This window comes from Lolium rigidum, chromosome 1, assembly GCF_022539505.1.
Source record: "Lolium rigidum isolate FL_2022 chromosome 1, APGP_CSIRO_Lrig_0.1, whole genome shotgun sequence".
Classification (NCBI taxonomy): Eukaryota; Viridiplantae; Streptophyta; class Magnoliopsida; order Poales; family Poaceae; genus Lolium; species Lolium rigidum.
Genome location: NC_061508.1, coordinates 290,403,787 through 290,427,200, shown reverse-complemented (window position 1 = coordinate 290,427,200; position 23,414 = coordinate 290,403,787). Strand labels below are relative to the sequence as shown.

The 23,414-nt window shown below is 43.8% G+C and overlaps 1 protein-coding gene across 1 annotated transcript; it reads left to right on the top strand.

Annotated features, from left to right (window-relative positions):
- Positions 1-5,459: 5,459 nt before the first annotated feature.
- LOC124683907 (polyamine oxidase 1-like) lies at positions 5,460-10,192 on the top strand. Its single transcript, XM_047218329.1, has 9 exons — positions 5,460-5,687; positions 5,798-6,050; positions 6,516-6,662; positions 6,738-6,993; positions 8,835-8,978; positions 9,071-9,478; positions 9,621-9,702; positions 9,789-9,877; positions 9,980-10,192. The coding sequence occupies exons 1-9, from the start codon at positions 5,567-5,569 to the stop codon at positions 9,986-9,988; spliced, it is 1,509 nt and encodes a 502-aa protein (XP_047074285.1). The 5' UTR covers positions 5,460-5,566; the 3' UTR covers positions 9,989-10,192.
- The last annotated feature ends 13,222 nt before the right edge of the window (positions 10,193-23,414 follow it).

Below are 23,414 nucleotides of genomic sequence, written 5' to 3'. Positions count from 1 at the left end.
TGCCCTCCAAACTTGTGAGCTAAACGAGATACACTTGCATAATAGACGCGTCACTTGGAGCAATGAGCGTGAAAAACCTACCTTATGCAAGCTCTACGCCTTCTACTGCAATGCCGACTGGGATATTCGCTTTGACACGCATGTGTTGCATGCACTTTCCACCTCGCTTTCAGACCATTTCCCTTCCTTCTTGCGGATGATAGTGTTCCCCACCGGCCTTGTTATTTCAAGTTCGAGAACTTTTGGCTCCGCATCCCGGGTTTCCTTGAGGTTGTTAAACATGCATGGGAGGAGCCTACCCCTCCCGAGGAATCTTGCCATGCCCTGTACCACAAACTCAACAACACCGCAAATAAGCTTGGCCGTTGGGGAAGAGGCTTGTTCTCAATGCCAAAGTGATGCTGCATGTGGCCCTTCTCATCATCCTTCACTTTTACATGGCCCAGGAGAATAGGGTGCTCTCGCTTGGGGAGCGGGACCTTAGAGCTTGCTTGAAGAAAAAAGTCATCACAGTGGCTCTTGTGGAGAGAGAGGGAAAGAAGGAATGTCCTCGCATTGCCAACATCAAACAGGGTGACACCAACGCCAAATTCTTCCACCTTAGGGTCAACGCTAGAAGAAGGAAAAATCACATCTACCGGCTCAAGCGCAACCAAGGTTGGGTCACCGATCACACAGCAAAGGATGATGTCGTCGTCCATAGCCACTTTAGTAATGTCATTGGTCGCGGTGAGCAAAGTAAGCAATATTTCATGTGGGATGAGCTTCGCTTTCATGATCCGTACTTGAAGGGCTCGGGGACCCAATTACCGAGGATGAGGTCAAGAACGCCATCGACCATGTGCCCGATGATAAAGCTCCCGGCTTGGACGGCTTCACCGGGGCCTTCTTCAAGAAGTGTTGGAGCATCATCAAAAACGATGTGATGAGGGTGGTTCATCAATTCGGGAACTTGCATGCGTCGAAGTTCCATTGGCTTAACACTGCCAACATTGCTATGTTGCCTAAGAAGAATGGGGCGGAGGATATCTCAGACTTTAGGCCGATTAGCCTCATCCATGCGTTTGCCAAAATAATTGCCAAAGTGCTTGCCCTTAGATTGAGGCCCCTAATGAATGACCCCGTCTCGAATGCTCAGAGTGACTTTATCAAGAAGCGTAGCATTCACGCCAATTTTCTCTATCTCAAAAACCTTGCGAAGCGGTTACACAAGAGAAAGACACCGACCCTTCTCTTCAAGCTCAATATTAGGAATGCCTTTGACTCCATTGTTGGTAATACATTGTGGACATGCTCCAACGTCGTGGCTTTCCTAGCCGTTTCTGGAATTGTATCACCGCCCTTTTAACCACCGTATCATCGCATGTGCTTCTTAATGGCATCATCGACACTCCCATCATGCATGGCCAAGGCCTTAGGCAATGGGACCCTCTCTCGCCGCTCCTTTTTGTCCTCGGCATCGACCCCCTTGCTCAAATCATCGACGCCGCTACTACTCATGGGATCCTTCACAATCTTATGGGTCGGAGAAACATCCTTCGGACCTCTCTTTATGCGGATGATGTGGCGATTTTTGTGCCCCCCTTCAAGGAGACATCCACAACTTTGGCGGCCATCCTTGACAGTTTTGGGTATGTCAGCATGCTATGCACAAACTTCCTTAAAAGCTCAGTTGTCCCTATCCGGTGTGGTGGCATCAACCTTGATGGGATCCTCAAAGATATTCCAGCTATGAGGACCTCTTTCCCCATGAGATACCTTGGGATACCGCTATAGATGTGGAATTTAAAACACATGGACTTTTAACATCTTGAGGACAAATGTGTCGGGAAGCTACCCTCTTGGAATGGAAAATTCATCACCACGGCCGGTCGCATGGCCCTAGTCAAGTCCGTCATCACCTCCCAAGCCACTTACTGCATCACCACTCTAGTCATCCCACCCGAAACTATCAAGTTCATCAACAAGCTACAAAGATATTTCTTGTGGTCGGCCAAAGGAAACAACCACAGGGAAAAAAATGCAAAGTTAATTGGGATACGGTTTGTCGGCCCACCAAGTTTGGGGGGCTAGGCGTGAAGGACTTGGATAAATTCGCCACGGCTCTTTGCCTTAGGTGGCCTTGCCTCGAGTGGAAGGATACCTCCAAAATTTGGGTTGGATATGGTAATCCTTTCTCCGACAAAGACATGTACATCTTCTAAGACGCTACCACCATCACCATTGGCAATGGGAGAAAGACACCTTTTTGGAACATTCATTGGCTTGGGGGTAGGAAGCCCAAGCTCCTTTTTGTTGCATCGTAAGTTAGTCTTTTGGCCCAAGTTAGAAAACATAAACTAGATAAGCTATAGTTGTTGTTGACAGAACACCAATACATGGAGAGGCCCATTTTAGAACCGGCGCAACTGAAATCCTCAAAATTCTAGTGCTATAGCCAAACTTTAGTTCCACATTGCTAAGGAAGGAGGTTGCTACCAACTTATAAGGAAAACTCTTGTTGACATCTAAAATGTTAGAAACACACTGGTGTTGTCGCATGACACACATATCGAGTGCGCTCGCGTGGAAATTTGCGACTTAAGACTTAAGACTTAAGACGCTTGGCGATGGCGCAGCTAGTGCCATAGCAAATAAAATCTATCTATTTTGATATTTAAAAAGTTGTGAACACAAGCTGGTAGGTATTTTTTTTCCTAAACTTGTATGTAGAATTAATTACTGTTCCTAACAGTTTCAGGTTTCCATAACTTATATGCCTTAACTCCTGACCCATAACCTAGAAACACACACTTAACAACCCTAGCCTCTAGCTTTCCACTATCAACATATGCATAAGAAGTGCAACCGAAAACTCTCAACCGTGAATAATCAATAGGTGAACCAAACCATACCTCAGTGAGAGTTTTCCTATCAAGTGGAATGCAAGGTGACCTATTAATTTATTAAGTAACATGCGGTGGAGGCTACTTCAGCCCAAAAACGTCTATACATACCAGCATTGGACAACATGAAGCAAGTCTTGAAGATGGTTATGTTCATCCTCTCCGCCACACCATTCTGCTGAGAAGTATACGAGATGGTGTGGTGGCTGACAATGCCTTCGCCGCTGCAATAATTATTGAAAACAATATAATAAAACTCCATGTCATTGTCAGTATAAAGCAATTTAACTTTCTTTTTAGTTTGCTTTTCTACCATAACTTTACACTTTCTAAAAGGATCGGACTTATGTTTCAGAAAGAAAGGTCACACTTTTCTAGAGTAATCATGAATGATATTAAGCATGTAATTTGCACCATCAAGAGAAGTCTTGCGGGAAGGTCTAACACATTAACATGCACATAATCTAAAATCCCTTTAGTAATATGAACGGAAGCAACGAAGTTAACTCTTTTGTGCTTACAAAAAATGCAGTGCTCACAAAACTCAAATTTACTCAAATTGCAGCCATCTAGCAGGTCTCTCATGTGCAATTCTGCCATACCATGTTCACTCATATGTCCAAGATGAATATGCCACACATTAGTTTTACTAGGTTCATCATAAATAACACCAGCAACAATACCATATAAAGTTCTACCTCTAAGAACATATAATTTCGCAGAATTCATATCACCAATCATGTAAACAAGGGAACCTTTTGGTACCTTCACGGGAATCAGAGTGTTTGTTCCCATCAACATCAAGGGTACTGCGAGAGATCAAATTTTTGGCCATCAGTGTGCGTGTCATGCCATCATGCTTCTTTATCTGAACAAAACCAATGCCCACGATCTCACGTGGATAAGTGAATTGTTATCTCTCATACACACAACATCTCAATTCCGCACAAACTCATAAGAACTGAACCAGTCTTTGTTGCAATAAATATGGAATGGATATGTAGAATCAAGTATCCACTCATCATTACTTAGAAACACAACAAGCAAACACAACTAGGCAATCATCAAAACTATAACTGGAAACAACATCAGCCTTAACATCTCCATCAGATTTGTTCTTCGGTTGGTAAGTACCATTTATTTTCTCCTTGTTCTGCAGCTTCAAACAATCATCAATATTGTGTTAGTTTTCTTATAATACCTGCATAATTTGTCTCTTTCCTTGAACTTTGAGCGACCTCTGTCGGTCTTGCTCTTATCTCTGTTGTAGTTGTAGTAGTTTTTGTTTCTTTGCTTGGTCCTGCCTCGGACCTACAATGCTTCTACCTTAGATGACGACCCCTCTGCCTACACCATAATTTTCATCTTTTCCCTCTGTGGGAGGACCTCATAAATTTTAGCAAAGGTTAGTTCATCACGACTTAGTAATATGGTGTCTTGGATATTCGTAAAGGAACTAGGCAATGAGACTAACAGTAGAATAGCGACATCCTCATCATCATACTTTACCTCCATGGACAGCAAATTCAAAACGATCTCTCTAAAGATCGATAAGTGATTCTTCATCGATTCATCTTCTTCAACTTGTGCGAGAACAACTTCATCTTCACATGCATCTGATCCTGGACATGCATATCGATTCCAGTTTCAGAGCCACAACGCCACTGCAGTTTTCTCGGTCAGCACTTTTTGCAAAATATTATTGGATAAATAAAGTTGAATCAAAGACAAAGCCTTACGGTCTTTCCGCTTTTCCTCATCGGTCCAAGTCTTTGCATCGGACTTGCCGAATCCTTCAAGAGCTTCATCCAGATCAGAAGTTTGGGCGAGATGGCCCTCATCTTCACTTGCCACAAAGAAAATCTCGGAGTTGTAGTCTAGCTACAGTAGATCGAATTTCAAAAAGGACATGTCGCAAACCCTATATTGAAACATGGGCTTTGATATCACTTGTTATAAACGTGAGAAGCAAATAACGAAGAATTAAAAGAAAATCCCAGCGGAGACACAAGATTTTAATGTGGATTGGTGGGAGAAAATCACGGACGCTAGCCAACAAAACTTCACTATATCGATGAGTGTTTACAAACGCCGTGGATTATCTTATAATCTCTAGGTGACGGCTTGCAAGAGGTATATATAGGAGGTGATGATGATCATCACTCTGCTCATCAGAAGTTTAGCCTCCCTTTTATATGAATTTGGATCACAACATAACAATCTAGGCGTTAGAGGAGGACTCGGCCGAGCTGGGGCTTGGAGGAGCTGGGTGCGGGCTGCGGCGTGGATCGATGGGGGCTTTCAGTCGACTAAGAATTAGCAATTCGGTTTTAACATATAGAAGGTTAGATCACAGAGATCTTATCCGGAGAAATGCCTCAAAACACCTCGGCGAAGCCAACAAATGTGATAAGATCGGTTCCACCATTGTAGTCCCCATCCATCGTGTCTAGCTACCATTGGATTTCGTGGCAATCGTATTAACTCTATATGGAACGCGTGTGTGGTTCCCGCGTCTTTAATTCGTTGTGGTTTTGTGTAGCCATCTAGTCTCAGGCCCTATATAAGTGCACACTGCCTGACTCGGCGGGAGAGCAGATAAGCAGCTTAACCAGATAGTGTCCGTTGGAGCAAACTAGCTATTTGCGGCAAGGCCAGAGAGATCTAGTGTGGGAAGAAAGATGAAACCTAGTCCCTTTGTCACTGCTATAGCAGCAGTGCTGATACTCATAGCTGCACAGCATGCGTCTCTCGCCGTCGGCAGAGGCCCCAGGGTCATCATAGTCGGCGCCGGCATGTCCGGTACCTAATCAGCATGCATGCATCCTTTCGCGGAAACGTCTTTGTGACTTTGTTATATACCCATACACGTCACATAAAATGTCGTCGGCGTTGTACATCTTTGCCTGCAGGGATCTCGGCGGGGAAGCGGCTGTGGGACTCCGGAGTGAGGGACCTGCTGATCCTGGAGGCGACGGACCGCATCGGCGGGCGGATGCACAAACACAACTTCAGCGGCGTCAACGTAGAGATCGGCGCCAACTGGGTGGAGGGCGTCAACGGGGACAAGATCAACCCCATCTGGCCCATGGTGAACTCCACGCTGAAGCTCAGGAATTTCTACTCCGACTTCGACGGCGTCGTCAGCAGCGTCTACAAGGAGAAGTACGTGCGTTCACTGTATATATGAGACATCTACATACGCTGCCAAACTGATAATCAAGAATATGCATAGATCGACGGGCATGCCTGCATGCCTAACTGATGAACATATGTGCACGTGCTGATCGAGAACGAAAACAAAAGATTTAGCTGATGCCTGATGGGTAACTGTCGATCTTACCGCACCTAATAATAACTGATGATTGATGAACAGCAAAGCACGCTGTCCAATGATTGGACGATATTAAAAAGAGGGTCCAAATGAATTACGGTCAGAATCATATAGTACTACTGATGATGTGAACGAGAAGTTCACAAAGAAAAGCAGAAATCAATGTAATGACGCCAGATCTTTGACGTTGTGGTTACTCCATGGAAAACGATCGTTGTAGGACGGGTTATGAACGAAAGCGCTAAATCCATGTTAAACCTAATAATCTCATGCTTTGTATTGTTGACGAGAACCAGCGGCGGCCTGTACGAGGAGGAGTACGTGCAGAAGAAAATGGACCGTGGGGACGAAGTGGAAGAGCTGGGCGGCAAGCTCGCCGCAAAGATGGATCCCAGCGGCCGCGACGACATCTCCATTTTGGCCATGCAGCGCATATTCAACCAGTACGTGCGTCGTCTTAAACACTCCGGATACTCAGATCGATCAATTAACCCTGAGAGCTCTTCTCTTTGTTGCAGCCAGCCGAACGGGCCGGCGACGCCGGTGGACATGGCACTGGACTACTTCAGGTACGACTATGAGTTCGCCGAGCCGCCGCGCGCTACCAGCCTGCAGAATACCGAGCCCACCGCCACGTTCGCCGACTTCGGGGAGGACGCGCACTTCGTCGCCGACCAGCGGGGGTTCGAGACCCTCGTCTATCACATCGCCGGACAGTACCTCAGCACGGACAGCGCCGGGAACATTGTAGATCCCAGGTTAAAACTCAACAAGGTAGTCCACGTGATTTTCCGAAGAGCCTATAATCAAACTTTACGGATTTTGTCCGAAGAGAAAAGTGTCTTTTTTTTAGCTTTATGTACTAACAAATCATATAAACAAAATTGTGTCGAGGAGATGCATGGTAGTAAAATTGCATATTTTCATACCTTCAATTACTAACAAATACGAAATTAAGGGAGTCAAATTCTCATTCGATTGAGTAAGGCAGTTAAATTAATTCTCAGGTGTCATCATCGAATCGTTGCAACTCAAGACTAGCGCGAATCACGAATCAATCTAAAAAGTCCAGGCATTTTTATCAATTGTAACCCATGTTGCAGCTGACAAAAATTTCAGTTTCAAATCATATTGCAACTCATAGCTACTACGAATCACGATACAATCATGAGATCTATGAGTCTCAACAGGTAATCAGCAAAACTGCAAAGTTAATTTTGTAAAGTATACATAGTACCCTAAGATCTCTTGTGAGAAATACTATTTTTATATTGTAAAATTTCATGGTTTTCTACTAGGATGTGCCTACAAAAACTAATGGTCAAGATGTTGTAATGGAGACCGACAATCTCTAAGCGCCATCTAGTTATGAGCATAGTGGGTATATATATTAAAAATAAAATATTCTTAAAAATATTTATAACTAATAAACTGATTTTAATAAGACAAAACAGAGTTTTTTGAAACACCTATTACAATGTAGATGCATACACAAACCCACACACTATCACCAAACACATACACTCAGTACTAAAGATCAAAGATGTGGGTGCTCTAAGGGATGCACAATGGCCCATTTCTCATGTTGGATACGCCTCTTTTATAATGTATTATGTAAATTCTTCCAAAATTTATCATGAATTATTCATGCAACTGAAATTGTGAAATATGATGAGTTGCATAGAAATCATTTGTGTATGAACCGGTTGCTAAACAAGATTATTATAGTCCAGCACCCTGCCAAACACATGCCAATGAAGCTAATGAAAATTAATCTTCTTAATATCTCTCATTTGTACTTATATTTTTAATAAAGGAAATATTAATATGAAAAATATACCATCGTAATACTTAGAACTAGTTGAGATATCAATGTTGCATACAAAAAGCATGGCTCCGCCAAAGCGGTCAACAATGGCACACCTAGGAAAGGAGTGTGCAAGCGTCATCTTTGACAAGTGTAAACACCATAGTCAGAATGTGAGTATTCACCCCCACACACAAAGTATGAGCTATCTCGAGACACTGTCTTCAACAAGGAGATGTCCATTGTCATGCCATCATTGTCATTTCCCACTTACGCCGTGGGCAGGCGGGTGAGATATACATGCAATAAAGGTGCTACACAGACAAATTTAGGTAGCACAATAATTAGAGTACATATCGTCCAGCTCATCTCAGGCATACTGAAAATCGAAATTGGAACATTTCCATTTTGGTTTCTAGTTGAAATAATGGGCCCCACTCAAATAAGGATGCGGAGTGGCTCATTTCCCCTACTGACCTCGTCTTTTTCATCATGGTTTCTGCCCGCACTTTGATCCTATATGGCTACATATACTATCTTTCCAGAATTCATTCATATTCGAATTGAAACCTGATGAATGGCGTCGATAATATATCCTCCATATGAACATAGTTCTGTACGAGTGATCAAAGAAACCACATACTTTCTCGGTGTCACGAAAATTATCTTAGATTTATCAAAATTTGAATGTACTAGACACTATTTAATATGTAGATACATCCGAGAATGTAGCTAGCCAAATTTTCGACAAATTGTATGAGATGGAGCAGTATTTGATATTTTTGGATAAATTTGAACAATGATGCAGGTGGTGCGGGAGATCTCCTACAGCTGGAGTGGCGTGGTCGTGAGCACAGAGGACAACTCGTCGTACAGCGCGGACTACGTGATCGTGTCCACGAGCCTAGGAGTCCTGCAGAGCGATCTCATACAGTTCAAGCCTCAGCTGCCCGTACGTAAATCAGCTAGCTAGTTTCTTCATCTCGCACCCAACGCACCACTCTGCTAATTACTCATACTCTTGACACTTACTATGTCGACCAGGCATGGAAGATCATCGCCATCTACCGGTTTGACATGGCCGTGTACACCAAGATCTTCCTCAAGTTCCCCAGCAAGTTCTGGCCCACGGGTGACGGGAAGCAGTTCTTCGTGTACGCCAGCTCCAGGCGAGGCTACTACGGGATGTGGCAGTCCTTCGAGGAGGAGTACCCGGGGGCCAACGTGCTGCTGGTGACGGTGACAGACCAAGAGTCGCGGCGGATCGAGCAGCAGCCAGACAACACCACCATGGCGGAGGCGGTGGCGGTGCTGCGGAGGATGTTCCCCGACGTGGACGTCCCAGACGCCACCGACATCTACGTGCCCCGGTGGTGGTCCAACCGTTTCTTCAAGGGCTCCTACTCCAACTGGCCTATCGGCGTCAACCGCTACGAATACGACCAGCTTCGGGTAGCCACACGCACACACACGCACACTGTAGTTGAATTGAATTTGTGATCGAGATCTCAACTACACCAATGGTGAAATGTCCATCACCGAATTAATGGCTCCGGCCGGCTGGGTCTGATGTCCTTAAATTTGCTTGTTGCAGGCGCCGGTGGGGCGGGTCTACTTCACTGGGGAGCACACCAGCGAGCACTACAATGGCTATGTCCATGGAGCCTACCTTGCAGGTCTCGGTCCAGTCATCTTGCAGCCCATCATCATGTCTGACATGCGATCTCCCACACTACTTAGCTAATTTGTATTGCGATTTCAGGCATGGATTCTGCCGACATTCTGATGAACCGTATCTTCAACAACGTGGAGTTTAAAGTCCGCGGCAAGTACGATGACCAGACCGCGGAGGTACATGTGTCTATATCTCGTTCGATCTCTTAAACTGGTATCTTTAGCAAACATGTTCATTTTCTGAAAAAATAAACACACTTGTTCTACCTATCATTGCAGGCTAAATGAATGTGAAGTAGAGATCGATGTCATGTGCCAGTCTCTGCTGATCATTGAATAAACCTCCTGTCTTCCGTGGAAGAAATTCAAGCCAAATAATGTGCTTTCATCTCTATTGTTCTGAATTCTCCAAAAGTTGTTTCTGTTGAAGTGTTCCAGATATGTATTTCCTGCCTAATAATAGAATAAATACGCATAGTGTTTGAGGTATAAGTTGGTCCTTGCTCGAGTAAGATCTAGTTTTTTTTTTCGAAAAGGGGATACGACCCAAGCCTCTGCATCGTGATAATTTTTTTTTAGATCAACAGGGGTCTCCCCCCAGCTCCATTTTCATTGAAAAGGAAGCCAAGTCTTTACAGAAGATAACTAGAACAACACAAACGAAAAGAGAAACAGACTTTTTTGCTGGGGAGATTGGCTGACATCCCAACCAACTCCGAAATACCAGCAAGCCCTGGAACAGTTCTTTAGAACAGTGAGCACACACTAAAAGCATACGATAACTAATTCCATTACAACCAAACAGATAGGTAGGAGCCTACTAGCACAGCTCCCAATCTTCTCAGTTTTTCCCTGGCATCCTCTTTGAGACTACACCACCTTCTCAGTCCAAGTCGATCAGGTGACCACATGAATCTTGTGGGAGTCACCAGGATTGTCCAGGAGGTAGGCCAGCGATGCCCTGCCATCAAAGCTTGAGTTCCAGGAAGAGACCCAATCGAAGGAGGGACATCTCACCCCACTGAGAGGCAGAGAGGAGCTTTTAAACTGGTTAGCAGCAGGTCCATGAATCGACCGTTTCCTCCAGATACTAGTTCTTTGAAAGGTTTCAACCAGTCCCGAAGGAGGAAGAGAACCCTTCGCCACACCTGTTTCACATTAATCCAAGTGGTTTTGTTAAACACAAGACTATTTCTATTAAGCCATAAACTCCACAGAACAGCTGAAGAAGCTACATTAAAGTGCATGAACTTTTTGTTACAAAGCCATTTTGAAGCAATTGATTCAAAATTAGTAACGTGCACTTCAAAAATCTCTTCAAACAAGTTCCAAATAGATCTAGCCACTATACATTCAAACATAAGATGGTGAACTGATTCAAATTCAGAACACATCTCACAGTTCATGGGTTTAGGAATACCTCTAGCTCTCAGATTATCCCTAGTCATGATCTTATTCTGGGAAAACAACCATAAGAAAATTTGAATCCTAGGAGGGATTTTCAGTTTCCAAACAGCAGGTAGATAAACTGGAGTAACGCCTCTAAAATTAATGATAACATACAGAGAGCTAGAAGAATAAATCCCAGAAGAGGTGTATTGCCAGATCAGCTGATCTTCCTCTTGAGAGAAAGTTATAGTCTTAGCGATCTCTAGCAGCTCAAACCACTGAACCATCATGTCATCAGTGAAGGTTCTCCTAAAAGTACCTCTAATCTCCTGGCCATCCCAGATATCAGAAATAGTGTTGTTCTGTTGGTTAGAAACAAAATAAAGATCCCAGAATTGGGTAGCCAAAGGGGAATTGCCAAACCAAATGTCTTCCCGGAACTTTATGGATTTACCATTCTCTACATGCCATTTATACCCAAACTTCACTGCTTTAGTAGCCCACATAACACCTTTCCAGAAAGTGGAAGGCTGAATATCATGACAAGACAGAATGTTTGGATTTCTAGTGTTATATTTAGCATCTACTACTCTTCTCCACAGAGCCCCCTCACTCTGGATGTATCTCTTAATCCAAGAACCAATCAAACAAATGTTTAGGTCTTGGAGATTTGGAATACCTAAACCTCCAAATTCCTTTTTCATGCAGATGGAAGGCCAATTAGCTAAATGAATTTTATGATTGCCTTCTTCATCATTCCACATAAAGTTAGCCATCTGAGAATCAATCAAATGTAGAGCCCATTTTGGGAATTTAAAGAAGGAAAGAAGATAAATGGGGATACTAGCTAAACAAGACTGTATGAGAATTCTCTTGGCCGCAGAGGATAGAAGTTTCCCTCTCCAGCCAGTAATTCTTTTAAGAATGTTCTCAATGAGAGGTTGCAGATCCTCTCGTCTCAACCTATCATATTGCAAAGGTATACCTAGATACTTAACAGGAAAACCTCCCATGACACATTGGAAAATATCCAGGAAAGGTTGGGTTTCACTAGCATCCATATTAATGCACACGACCTTTATTAAAACTTCATCATCCAGTAGTAATATTTAATACAAAATCATGGATCACTCATGGTTGAAACATAAATCAACCAATGAAACATCAACTCTTCAAAACAAAGCCAACTAAGCATACTGTAGTCGACTAGTGTGACACCAACCAGTCTGGGACAAGATATCCTGAGCGACTTTCTGGAGATGGGTGCATCCAGTATCCATAAACACTCGCTGGTCCTGAGGAAGTAGTAGCGCCTATTGTTGCACCCAGTGCACAACCATATGAATAACCTGCAAAATATTGAAAGAGTTTGATTTGTTAAACACAATATTATTTCTACATCTCCATATTGACCAGCATAAGGCGGATACACCAATGCGTATGCGTTCTTTTGCTTTTTTGTCAACATCATTCAACCAATTACCAAACATATTGGCAATATTAGTCGGTGGTGGAAGATTAAAGGCGAAATATACCATGCGCCAAACAAGTTTTGCAAAAGGACAAGCTAGAAAGAGATGCTCAACAGTTTCTTGTGCACCACAAAAACAACAGTTCGTACACCCTTTCCACTTCTTTTTCGCCAAATTATCTTTAGTTAATAACACTTTGTTATTAAGAAACCACATAAAAAAATTATCTTGAGGGGGATTTTTAACTTCCATAGATATTTTCACAAGAAAGGCGTATGACCATTCATCAAGTCTTCATACATAGATTTCACCGTAAACGATCCTGAGGTTGTAAGATTCCAAACAAACTTATCAGACTCATCCTTTACATGAACATTCATGAGTCTTCTACATAAATGCAGCCATGTTGTCCACTTATTTCCAGTTAAAGATCTCCTAAATTGTATGTTTAGGGGCACTTGAGCTAAAGATCTCCTAAATTGTATGCAGCCATGCTCTCTATATTCTTTGTTGATCATCACAATCCGTTGACCTGCACCCCCTGCACCCATCTCTGGTCCACACTGGCCGTAGCTACAGTGCTCCTCTTGTTCTTTTCCTTTTGGAGGATGTGCATGCATGGCCAGGGCAAAAATCCTGGAATGGATCCGAAGCTGGTCTCTCTCCCCTTTCTCTCTCTCTTATCAATTCAACCAGAGATGTTGTACTGTACCTGCACCCCTCTCACACTGCAAGCATGCATATAGAACCAATCAAGCTAGCCCTAATCCCTCCCTCTCTATCTCTTTGCCATGATCACCGATGGCATGCTCCAAATCTTAGCGAGCATCTCAGCCCGAGCTGCTGCGCCACTAACCTCCCCTCACCTCTATTAGTCGTCGCCAAGCATACCCACATCCTTCTTCTTTTCCTTGTGGCCACGATCGAGCCCGCTCTGGATGCCGATGACCCGTCGAACACTTGGCGTGGTGTCTCGTCCCGAGAAAAGAGACGAACAAGACCATAGCCCCGCCTCTCCTGCAACGTCTCTGTACCTTGGCACCTTCCCTCTGTCCATCCCACCGCCTTTTTCGCCCAATGGATGGTCGTCGACGTCGCCATCCTTGCCATGGACGCGGTGCACGCCCCGTCGCGGTGCACCACGGCCCCATCCTTCTTAACTCGAACCCGAGCCTCTACCCCTCCAGACCACCTCAACCCTTCTCTCTATCACTCCTGGTACCAGAGGTAGCGACCCTCCTGCTCTCTCTCACTTTGCCGCAAGGACAGACCAAGCCGAGCTAGCCGTCGTGCCTATTTGCGTGCTCGTCATGGCTGTGGCTGCCGCCCATCTTCTCTCCCTCTACCTCTCTCTTAGTCCCCTCTCTGATTCCTTACCCGGGACCTTCCTCACCTCTTCTTTTCCCTTCTTGCAGGAGCTCGCGAGACGCGCATCATCGTGGCATCTGTCCGCGACGTCTCCAACCTAGTGAACCTCGATACCATCCGCACTGGCGTCCTTGAGTTCACCGGGACGATCTCACCCGAGCGGATATTTCTCACCCCGCCTGTACCATCCCAAGGCTCGGGAGTTCTCCATCTAATGACGGGAACATACTGGAACACACCTTGGTTTCCGATCGTGTCGAGCATGGAGAAGCTCGTGCTTGACCCTCTCCGCTCAGTCTCTCTCTCCCTCTGTTCGTTATCTTCGTAGTATCCCACTCGTGTGACCCTAACGCCCCCGTTTTCATGTCAAGAGTTCGATCGCCAGAGAGTCTCCGTCGTCAAGTCGCCCATGTCGTTTTCAACCCGGCGTCGCTCGCGTCCTCGTCCAGCACGGTGTCCAGAAGATCCACGTTGCACCCTTGGCGGCCGTGAGGGACATCTGCACGCTGCCTACTCGTCCTCCACGTCGCTGTCCTCGCCTCAGATCTAATCTCGGTGAGCCGCCGTCGTCTGCTTGCCCGTGTCAACTCCGTCCCCGACACGGAGCTCGTCCTCAACCTTGCCGTCGTCCAGAATCCTGCCTGCGCACTTCGCTCGGTCGAGGAGTGCCACCAGCCTCTGCTGCGTTCCCGTCGTTGGAACTACGTCCACACCAGCGCCGCGCATACTGATACGCCTCCGACGTATCGATAATTTCTTATGTTCCATGCCATATTATTGATGATACCTACATGTTTTATGCACACTTTATGTCATATTCGTGCATTTTCTGGAACTAACCTATTAACAAGATGCCGAAGAGCCGATTCGTTGTTTTCTGCTGTTTTTGGTTTCAGAAATCCTAGTAACGAAATATTCTCGGAATTAGACGAAATCAAGACCCAGGGGCTTATTTTGCCACGAACCTTCCAGAAGACCGAAAGGGATACGAAGTGGGGCGACGAGGCGCCGCCACCATAGGGCCGCGCGGCCAGAGGGGGGCCCGCGCCGCCCTATGGTGTGGGCCCCTCGTCAGCCCTCCGACTCTGCCCTTCCGCCTACTTAAAGCCTCCGTCGCGAAACCACTGATGCGAAAAACCACGATACGGAAAACCTTCCAGAGACGCCGCCGCCTCCAATCCCATCTCTGGGGATTCTGGAGATCTCCTCCGGCACCCTTCCGGAGAGGGAATTCATCTCCCGGAGGACTCTACACCGCCATGGTCGCCTCCGGAGTGATGAGTGAGTAGTTCACCCCTGGACTATGGGTCCATAGCAGTAGCTAGATGGTTGTCTTCTCCTCATTGTGCTTCATTGTTGGATCTTGTGAGCTGCCTAACATGATCAAGATCATCTATCCGTAATACTCTATGTTGTGTTTGTCGGGATCCGATGGATAGAGAATACCATGTTATGTTAATTATCAAGTTATTACATATGTGTTGTTTATGATCTTGCATGATCTCCGTTATTAGTAGAGGCTCGGCCAAGTTTTTGCTCTTAACTCCAAGAGGGAGTATTTATGCTCGATAGTGGGTTCATGCATGCATTGACACCGGGACGAGTGCAGAAAGTTCTAAGGTTGTGTTGTGCTGTTGCCACTAGGGATAAAACATTGGCGCTATGTCCGAGGATGTAGTTGTTGATTACATTACGCACCATACTTAATGCAATTGTCTGTTGCTTTGCAACTTAATACTGGAAGGGGTTTGGACGATAACCTGAAGGTGGACTTTTTAGGCATAGATGCAGTTGGATGGCGGTCTATGTACTTTGTCGTAATGCCCAATTAAATCTCACTATACTTATCATGACATGTATCTGCATTGTTATGCTCTCTCTATTTGTCAATTGCCCGACTGTAATTTGTTCACCCAACATGCTTTTATCTTATGGGAGAGACACCTCTAGTGAACTGTGGACCCCGGTCCATTCTTTAATACTTGAAATACAAATCTGCTGCAATACTTGTTTTACTTGTTTTCTCTGCAAACAATCATCTTCCACACAATACGGTTAATCCTTTGTTACAGGCAAGCCGGTGAGATTGACAACCTCACTCTGTTTCGTTGGGGCAAAGTACTTTGGTTGTGTTGTGCAGGTTCCACGTTGGCGCCGGGATCTCCGGTGTTGCACCGCACTACATCCCGCCGCCATCAACCTTCAACGTGCTTCTTGGCTCCTCCTGGTTCGATAAACCTTGGTTTCTTTCCGAGGGAAAACTTGCTGCTGTGCGCATCATACCTTCCTCTTGGGGTTCCCAACGAACGTGTGAGTTACACGCCATCAAGCTCTTTTCCGGCGCCGTTGCCGGGGAGATCAAGACACGCTGCAAGGGGAGTTTCCACTTCTCAATCTCTTTACTTTTTTTTTGTCTTGCTTGATTTTATTTACTACTTTGTTTGCTGCATTATATCAAAACACAAAAAAATTAGTTGCTAGTTTTACTTTATTTACTGTCTTGTTTGCTATATCGAAAACACACAAAAAATTAGTTTACTTGCATTTACTTTATCTAGTTTGCGTTATTTACTACTGCTAAAATGGTTACCCCTGAAAATACTAAGTTGTGTGACTTCACTAGCACAAATAATAATGATTTCCTATGCACACCTATTGCTCCACCTGCTACTACAGCAGAATTCTTTGAAATTAAACCTGCTTTACTGAATCTTGTCATGAGAGAGCAATTTTCTGGTGTTAGTTACGATGATGCTGCTGCCCATCTCAATAATTTTGTTGAATTGTGTGAAATGCAAAAGTATAAAGATGTAGATGGTGACATTATAAAATTAAAATTGTTTCCTTTCTCATTAAGAGGAAGAGCTAAAGATTGGTTGCTATCTCTGCCTAAGAATAGTATTGATTCATGGACTAAATGCAAGGATGCTTTTATTGGTAGATATTATCCCCCTGCTAAAATTATATCTTTGAGGAGTAGCATAATGAATTTTAAACAATTGGATAATGAACATGTTGCTCAAGCTTGGGAAAGAATGAAATCTTTGGTTAAAAATTGCCCAACCCATGGATCGACTACTTGGATGATCATCCAAACCTTCTATGCGGGACTAAATTTTTCTTCGCGGAATTTATTGGATTCAGCTGCTGGAGGTACCTTTATGTCCATCACTCTTGGTGAAGCAACAAAGCTCCTTGATAATATGATGGTTAATTACTCCGAATGGCACACGGAAAGAGCTCCACAAGGTAAGAAGGTAAATTCTGTTGAAGAATCCTCTTTCTTGAATGATAAGGTTGATGCTATTATGTCTATGCTTGCGAATGATAGGACTAATGTTGATCCTAATAATGTTCCATTAGCTTCATTGGTTGCCCAAGAAGAACATGTTGATGTAAACTTCATTAAAAATAATAATTTCAACAACAATGCTTATCGGAACAATTCTAGTAATAACTATAGGCCATATCCTTATAATAATGGTAACGGTTATGCTAATTCTTATGGGAATTCTTACAAAAATAATAGGAATACACCCCCTGGACTTGAAGCTATGCTTAAAGAATTTATTAGTACACAAACTGCCTTTAACAAAACCGTTGAGGAAAAACTCAATAAAATTGATATTCTTGCTTCTAAGGTTGATAGTCTTGCCTCTGATGTTGATCTTTTGAAATCGAAAGTTATGCCTAATAGGGATATTGAAAATAAAATTGTTACTACAGCAAATGCCATCCAAGTTAGAATTAATGAGAATATAAGATTAATGGCTGAATTGCGTGCTAGGTGGGATAGAGAAGAAAATGAAAAACTAGCTAACGAGAAAAATGTAGCTAAAGTTTGGACTATTACCACCACTAGCAATGCTAATGATTCACATGTTGCTGCACCTCCTACTATTAATGATAAAATAATTGATGTTGGCAATGTTTCTACTCCTAGTGCAAAGCGCGCAAAATTACCGAAAGCTGCTAAAGCTGCTTGAAACTGCTCGTGATAAAACTGCTGAAATTTTTTCCAACCTTGGGGATGATAATCCCATTGCTTTAGATTGTAATTATTTATATTTTGATGATTGCCACATCTCTGAAGTTATAAAGTTCTTACAAAAACTTGCTAAGAGTCCCAATGCTAGCGCTGTAAACTTGGCTTTCACAAAACATATTACAAATGCTCTCATAAAAGCTAGAGAAGAGAAACTAAAACTTAAAACTTCTATTCCTAGAAAGCTAGAGGATGGTTGGGAGCCCATCATTAAAATGAGAGTCAAAGATTTTGATTGTAATGCTTTATGTGATCTTGGTGCAAGTATTTACGTTATGCCTAAGAAAGTCTATGATATGCTTGACTTGCCACCATTGAAAAACTGTTATCTGGATGTTAATCTCGCTGATAATGCTAAAAACAAACCTTTGGGGAGAGTTGATAATGTTCATATTATGGTTAACAATAACCTTGTCCCCGTTGATTTTTTTGTCTTGGATATTGAATGCAATGCATCTTGCCCCATTATATTGGGAAGACCTTTTCTTCGAACCGTTGGTGCTACTATTGATATGAAGGAAGGTAATATTAAATATCAATTTCCTCTCAAGAAAGGTATGGAACACTTCCCTAGAAAGAGAATGAAGTTACCTTATGATTCTATTATTAGAACAAATTATGATGTTGATGCTTCGCCTCTTGATGTTACTTGATATACACTTTATGCGCCTAGCTGAAAGGCGTTAAAGAAAAGCGCTTATGGGAGACAACCCATGTTTTTACTACAGTATTTTTGTTTTATATTTGAGTCTTGGAAGTTGTTTACTACTGTAGCAACCTCTCCTTATCTTAGTTTTGAGTTTTGTTGTGCCAAGTAAAGTCTTTGATAGTAAAGTAAGTACTAGATTTGGATTACTGCGCAGTTCCAGATTTCTTTGCTGTCACAAATCTGGGTCTACCTCCCTGTAGGTAGCTCAGAAAATTAAGCCAATTTACGTGCATGATCCTCAGATATGTACGCAACTTTCATTCAATTTGGGCATTTTCATTTGAGCAAGTCTGGTGGCCTAATAAAATCCATCTTTACAGACTGTTCTGTTTTGATAGATTCTGCCTTTTATTTCGCATTGCCTCTTTTGCTATGTTGGATGAATTTCTTTGATCCATTAATGTCCAGTAGCTTTATGCAATGTCCAGAAGTGTTAAGAATGATTGTGTCACCTCTGAACATGTTAATTTTTATTGTGCACTAACCCTCTAATGAGTTGTTTCGAGTTTGGTGTGGAGGAAGTTTTCAAGGATCAAGAGAGGAGTATGATGCAATATGATCAAGGAGAGTGAAAGCTCTAAGCTTGGGAATGCCCCGGTGGTTCACCCCTGCATATTCTAAGAAGACTCAAGCGTCTAAGCTTGGGGATGCCCAAGGCATCCCCTTCTTCATCGACAACATTATCAGATTCCTCCCCTGAAACTATATTTTTATTCCGTCACATCTTATGCACTTTGCTTGGAGCGTTGGTCTGTTTTTGTTTTTGTTTTGTTTGAATAAAATGGATCCTAGCATTCACTTTATGGGAGAGAGACACGCTCCGCTGTAGCATATGGACAAGTATGTCCTTAGGATCTACTCATAGTATTCATGGTGAAGTTTCTTCTTCGTTAAATTGTTATATGGTTGGAATTGGAAAATACTACATGTAGTAATTCTAAAATGTCTTGGATAATTTGATACTTGGAAATTGTTGTGCTCATGTTTAAGCTCTTGCATCATATACTTTGCACCCATTAATGAAGAAACACTTAGAGCTTGCTAATTTGGTTTGCATATTTGGTTTCTCTAGAGTCTAGATAACATCTAGTATTGAGTTTGAACAACAAGGAAGACGGTGTGGAGTCTTATAATGTTTACAATATGTCTTTTATGTGAGTTTTGCTGTACCGTTCATCCTTGTGTTTGTTTCAAATAACCTTGCTAGCCTAAACCTTGTATCGAGAGGGAATACTTCTCATACATCCAAAATACTTGAGCCAACCACTATGCCAATTGTGTCCACCATACCTACCTACTACATGGTATTTATCCGCCATTCCAAAGTAAATTGCTTGAGTGCTACCTTTAAAATTTCATCATTCACCTTTGCAATATATAGCTCATGGGACAAATAGCTTAAAAACTATTGTGGTATTGAATATGTACTTATGCACTTTATCTCTTATTAAGTTGCTTGTTGTGCGATAACCATGTTTCGGGGACGCCATCAACTATTCTTTGTTGAATATCATGTGAGTTGCTATGCATGTCCGTCTTGTCTGAAGTAAGAGAGATCTACCACCTTTATGATTGGAGCATGCATATTGTTAGAGAAGAACATTGGGCCGCTAACTAAAGCCATGATTCATGGTGAAAGTTTCAGTTTTGGACATATATCCTCAATCTCATATGAGAATAATAATTGTTGCCACATGCTTATGCATTAAAGAGGAGTCCATTATCTGTTGTCCATGTTGTCCCGGTATGGATGTCTAAGTTGAGAATAATCAAAAGCGAGAAATCCAAAATGCGAGCTTTCTCCTTAGACCTTTGTACGGGCGGCATGGAGGTACCCCATTGTGACACTTGGTTAAAACATGTGCATTGCAAAGATCCGGTAGTCCAAGCTAATTAGGACAAGGTGCGGGCACTATTAGTATACTATGCATGAGGCTTGCAACTTGTAAGATATAATTTACATAACTCATATGCTTTATTACTACCGTTGACAAAATTGTTTCATGTTTTCAAAATAAAAGCTCTAGCACAAATATAGCAATCGATGCTTTCCTCTTTGAAGGACCATTCTTTTTACTTTTATGTTGAGTCGGTTCACCTATCTCTCTCCACCTCAAGAAGCAAACACTTGTGTGAAGCTGTGCATTGATTCCTACATACTTGCATATTGTACTTGTTATATTACTCTATGTTGACAATTATCCATGAGATATACATGTTATAAGTTGAAAGCAACCGCTGAAACTTAATCTTCCTTTGTGTTGCTTCAATACCTTTACTTTGATTTATTGCTTTATGAGTTAACTCTTATGCAAGACTTATTGATGCTTGTCTTGAAGTACTATTCATGAAAAGTCTTTGCTTTATCATTCACTTGTTTACTCATGTCATTACCATTGTTTTGATCGCTGCATTCACTACATATGTTTACAAATAATATGATCAAGGTTATGATGGCATGTCACTTCAGAAATTATCTTTTGTTATCGTTTTACCTGCTCGGGACGAGCGAAACTAAGCTTAGGGATGCTGATACGCCTCCGACGTATCGATAATTTCTTATGTTCCATGCCATATTATTGATGATACCTACATGTTTTATGCACACTTTATGTCATATTCGTGCATTTTTCGGAACTAACCTATTAACAAGATGCCGAAGAGCCGGTTGTTGTTTTCATGCTGTTTTTGGTTTCGAAATCCTAGTAACGAAATATTCTCGGAATTGGACGAAATCAAGACCCGGGGGCTTATTTTGCCACGAACCTTCCGGAAGACCGAAAGGGATACGAAGTGGGGCGACGAGGCGCCGCCACCATAGGGCCGCGCGGCCGGAGGGGGCCCGCGCCGCCCTATGGTGTGGGCCCCTCGTCGGCCCTCCGACTCTGCCCTTCCGCCTACTTAAAGCCTCCGTCGCGAAACCCCCGATGCGAAAAACCACGATATGGAAAACCTTCCAGAGACGCCGCCGCCGCCAATCCCATCTCGGGGGATTCTGGAGATCTCCTCAGGCACCCTGCCGGAGAGGGGATTCATCTCCCGGAGGACTCTACACCGCCATGGTCGCCTCCGGAGTGATGAGTGAGTAGTTCACCCCTGGACTATGGGTCCATAGCAGTAGCTAGATGGTTGTCTTCTCCTCATTGTGCTTCATTGTTGGATCTTGTGAGCTGCCTAACATGATCAAGATCATCTATCCGTAATACTCTATGTTGTGTTTGTCGGGATCCGATGGATAGAGAATACCATGTTATGTTAATTATCAAGTTATTACATATGTGTTGTTTATGATCTTGCATGCTCTCTGTTATTAGTAGAGGCTCTGGCCAAGTTTTTGCTCTTAACTCCAAGAGGGAGTATTTATGCTCGATACACTACAAGAAAAGTTCTGATAGACAACGTCTCAAAATCGTCCGCTAAGGGGTATTTTTCGTCGCCCATGGGCCTAACCCGACGATATGGGTTCTGTTGTGGAAACTGCGTCAGGCAAAGTCCAACGACGTTTTTTCGGTCCGTCGCGCTTGGGCGCCCTTCCGCCACGGAAAATCGGACCGTTGCGCAAGTGTTTCCGGGAGCCCGTTGACTGGTGACGTCATGCAAACTGACACGTCGCAGACGCCGTTAGCGCGGTTAACGGCGTTAACCGGCTGAAACCCCGTGGTAGATGGTAGGCCCACACGAGGCACTGCCACGTCTTAAGCTGGCCGGGCCAGGCTGACATAGTTTGACCGGTCAACTATATGGCTGGGCTGGTCCATTAGTTACGTGGGCCGGGCCTAACCTCTAAGGTTGACTGGTCAAAACTTAAATGGGCCGGCCCATTTAACATGTGGGGTCCACCTTACAGCTACTGGGCCGGCCCAAGAAGCAAGTGGGCCGGGCCGAAACATAGGTGGGTCCCACTTTCCTGTTAAAGGGTCGGCCCATTTAGTGTGTGGGGTCCACCGTGTAGCAAGTGGGCCGGGCCAAAAACACAGGTGGGTCCCACTTTCCAGTTAAAGGGTCGGCCCATTTAGTACGTGGGGTCCACCATATAGCAAGTGGGCCGGCACAACAAGATAGTGGGCGGGCCAAAAACACAAGTGGGTCCCACTTTCCTGTTAAAGGGCCGGCCCATTTGGTGTGTGGGGTCCACCATATAGCAAGTGGGCCGGCCCAACAAGATAGTGGGCCAGGCCAAAAGCACAGGTGGGTCCCACCTTCTGTTAAAAGGCCGGCCCATTTAGTATGTGGGGTCCACCATATAGCAAGTGGGCCGGCCCAACAAGATAGTGGGCCGGGCCAAAAACACATGTGGGTCCCACCTTCTGTTAAAGGGCGGCCCATTTAGTATGTGGGGTCCACCATATAGCAAGTGGGCCGGCCCAACAAGATAGTGGGCCGGGCCAAAAACACATGTGGGTCCCACCTTCTCGTTAAAGGGCCGGCCCATTTACCATGTGGGACCACCATATACCAAATGGGCTGGCCCAACAAGATAGTGGGCCAGCCCAACAAGCATGTGGATCCCACTATCGTGTAGCAGGCCGACCTACTAAAGAAGTGGGCCGGCCCAAAATGAAAGTGGGTCCCACACTACGTAAGTGGGCCGGCCCAATCTCTTGTAGTGCTACTTGTTTGACTAGTCAACATGCATTAAATTTCATGAGCCTAAAATCTGATATCAATGATACACACAATTACATACACAAATAAAACAAGTAGGAAAATTACAAGGCAATTCATGTGCCC

What these genes read in the sequence shown, in the direction of transcription:
- LOC124683907 (XM_047218329.1), top strand. Translation starts at nt 5,567, where the DNA reads ATGAAACCTAGTCCCTTTGTCACTGCTATAGCAGCAGTGCTGATACTC. An exon ending in ACGAATACGACCAGCTTCGG is followed by an intron (nt 9,479 to 9,620) that starts GTAGCCACACGC and finishes TGCTTGTTGCAG; the next exon opens with GCGCCGGTGGGGCGGGTCTA. An exon ending in CCATGGAGCCTACCTTGCAG is followed by an intron (nt 9,703 to 9,788) that starts GTCTCGGTCCAG and finishes TTGCGATTTCAG; the next exon opens with GCATGGATTCTGCCGACATT.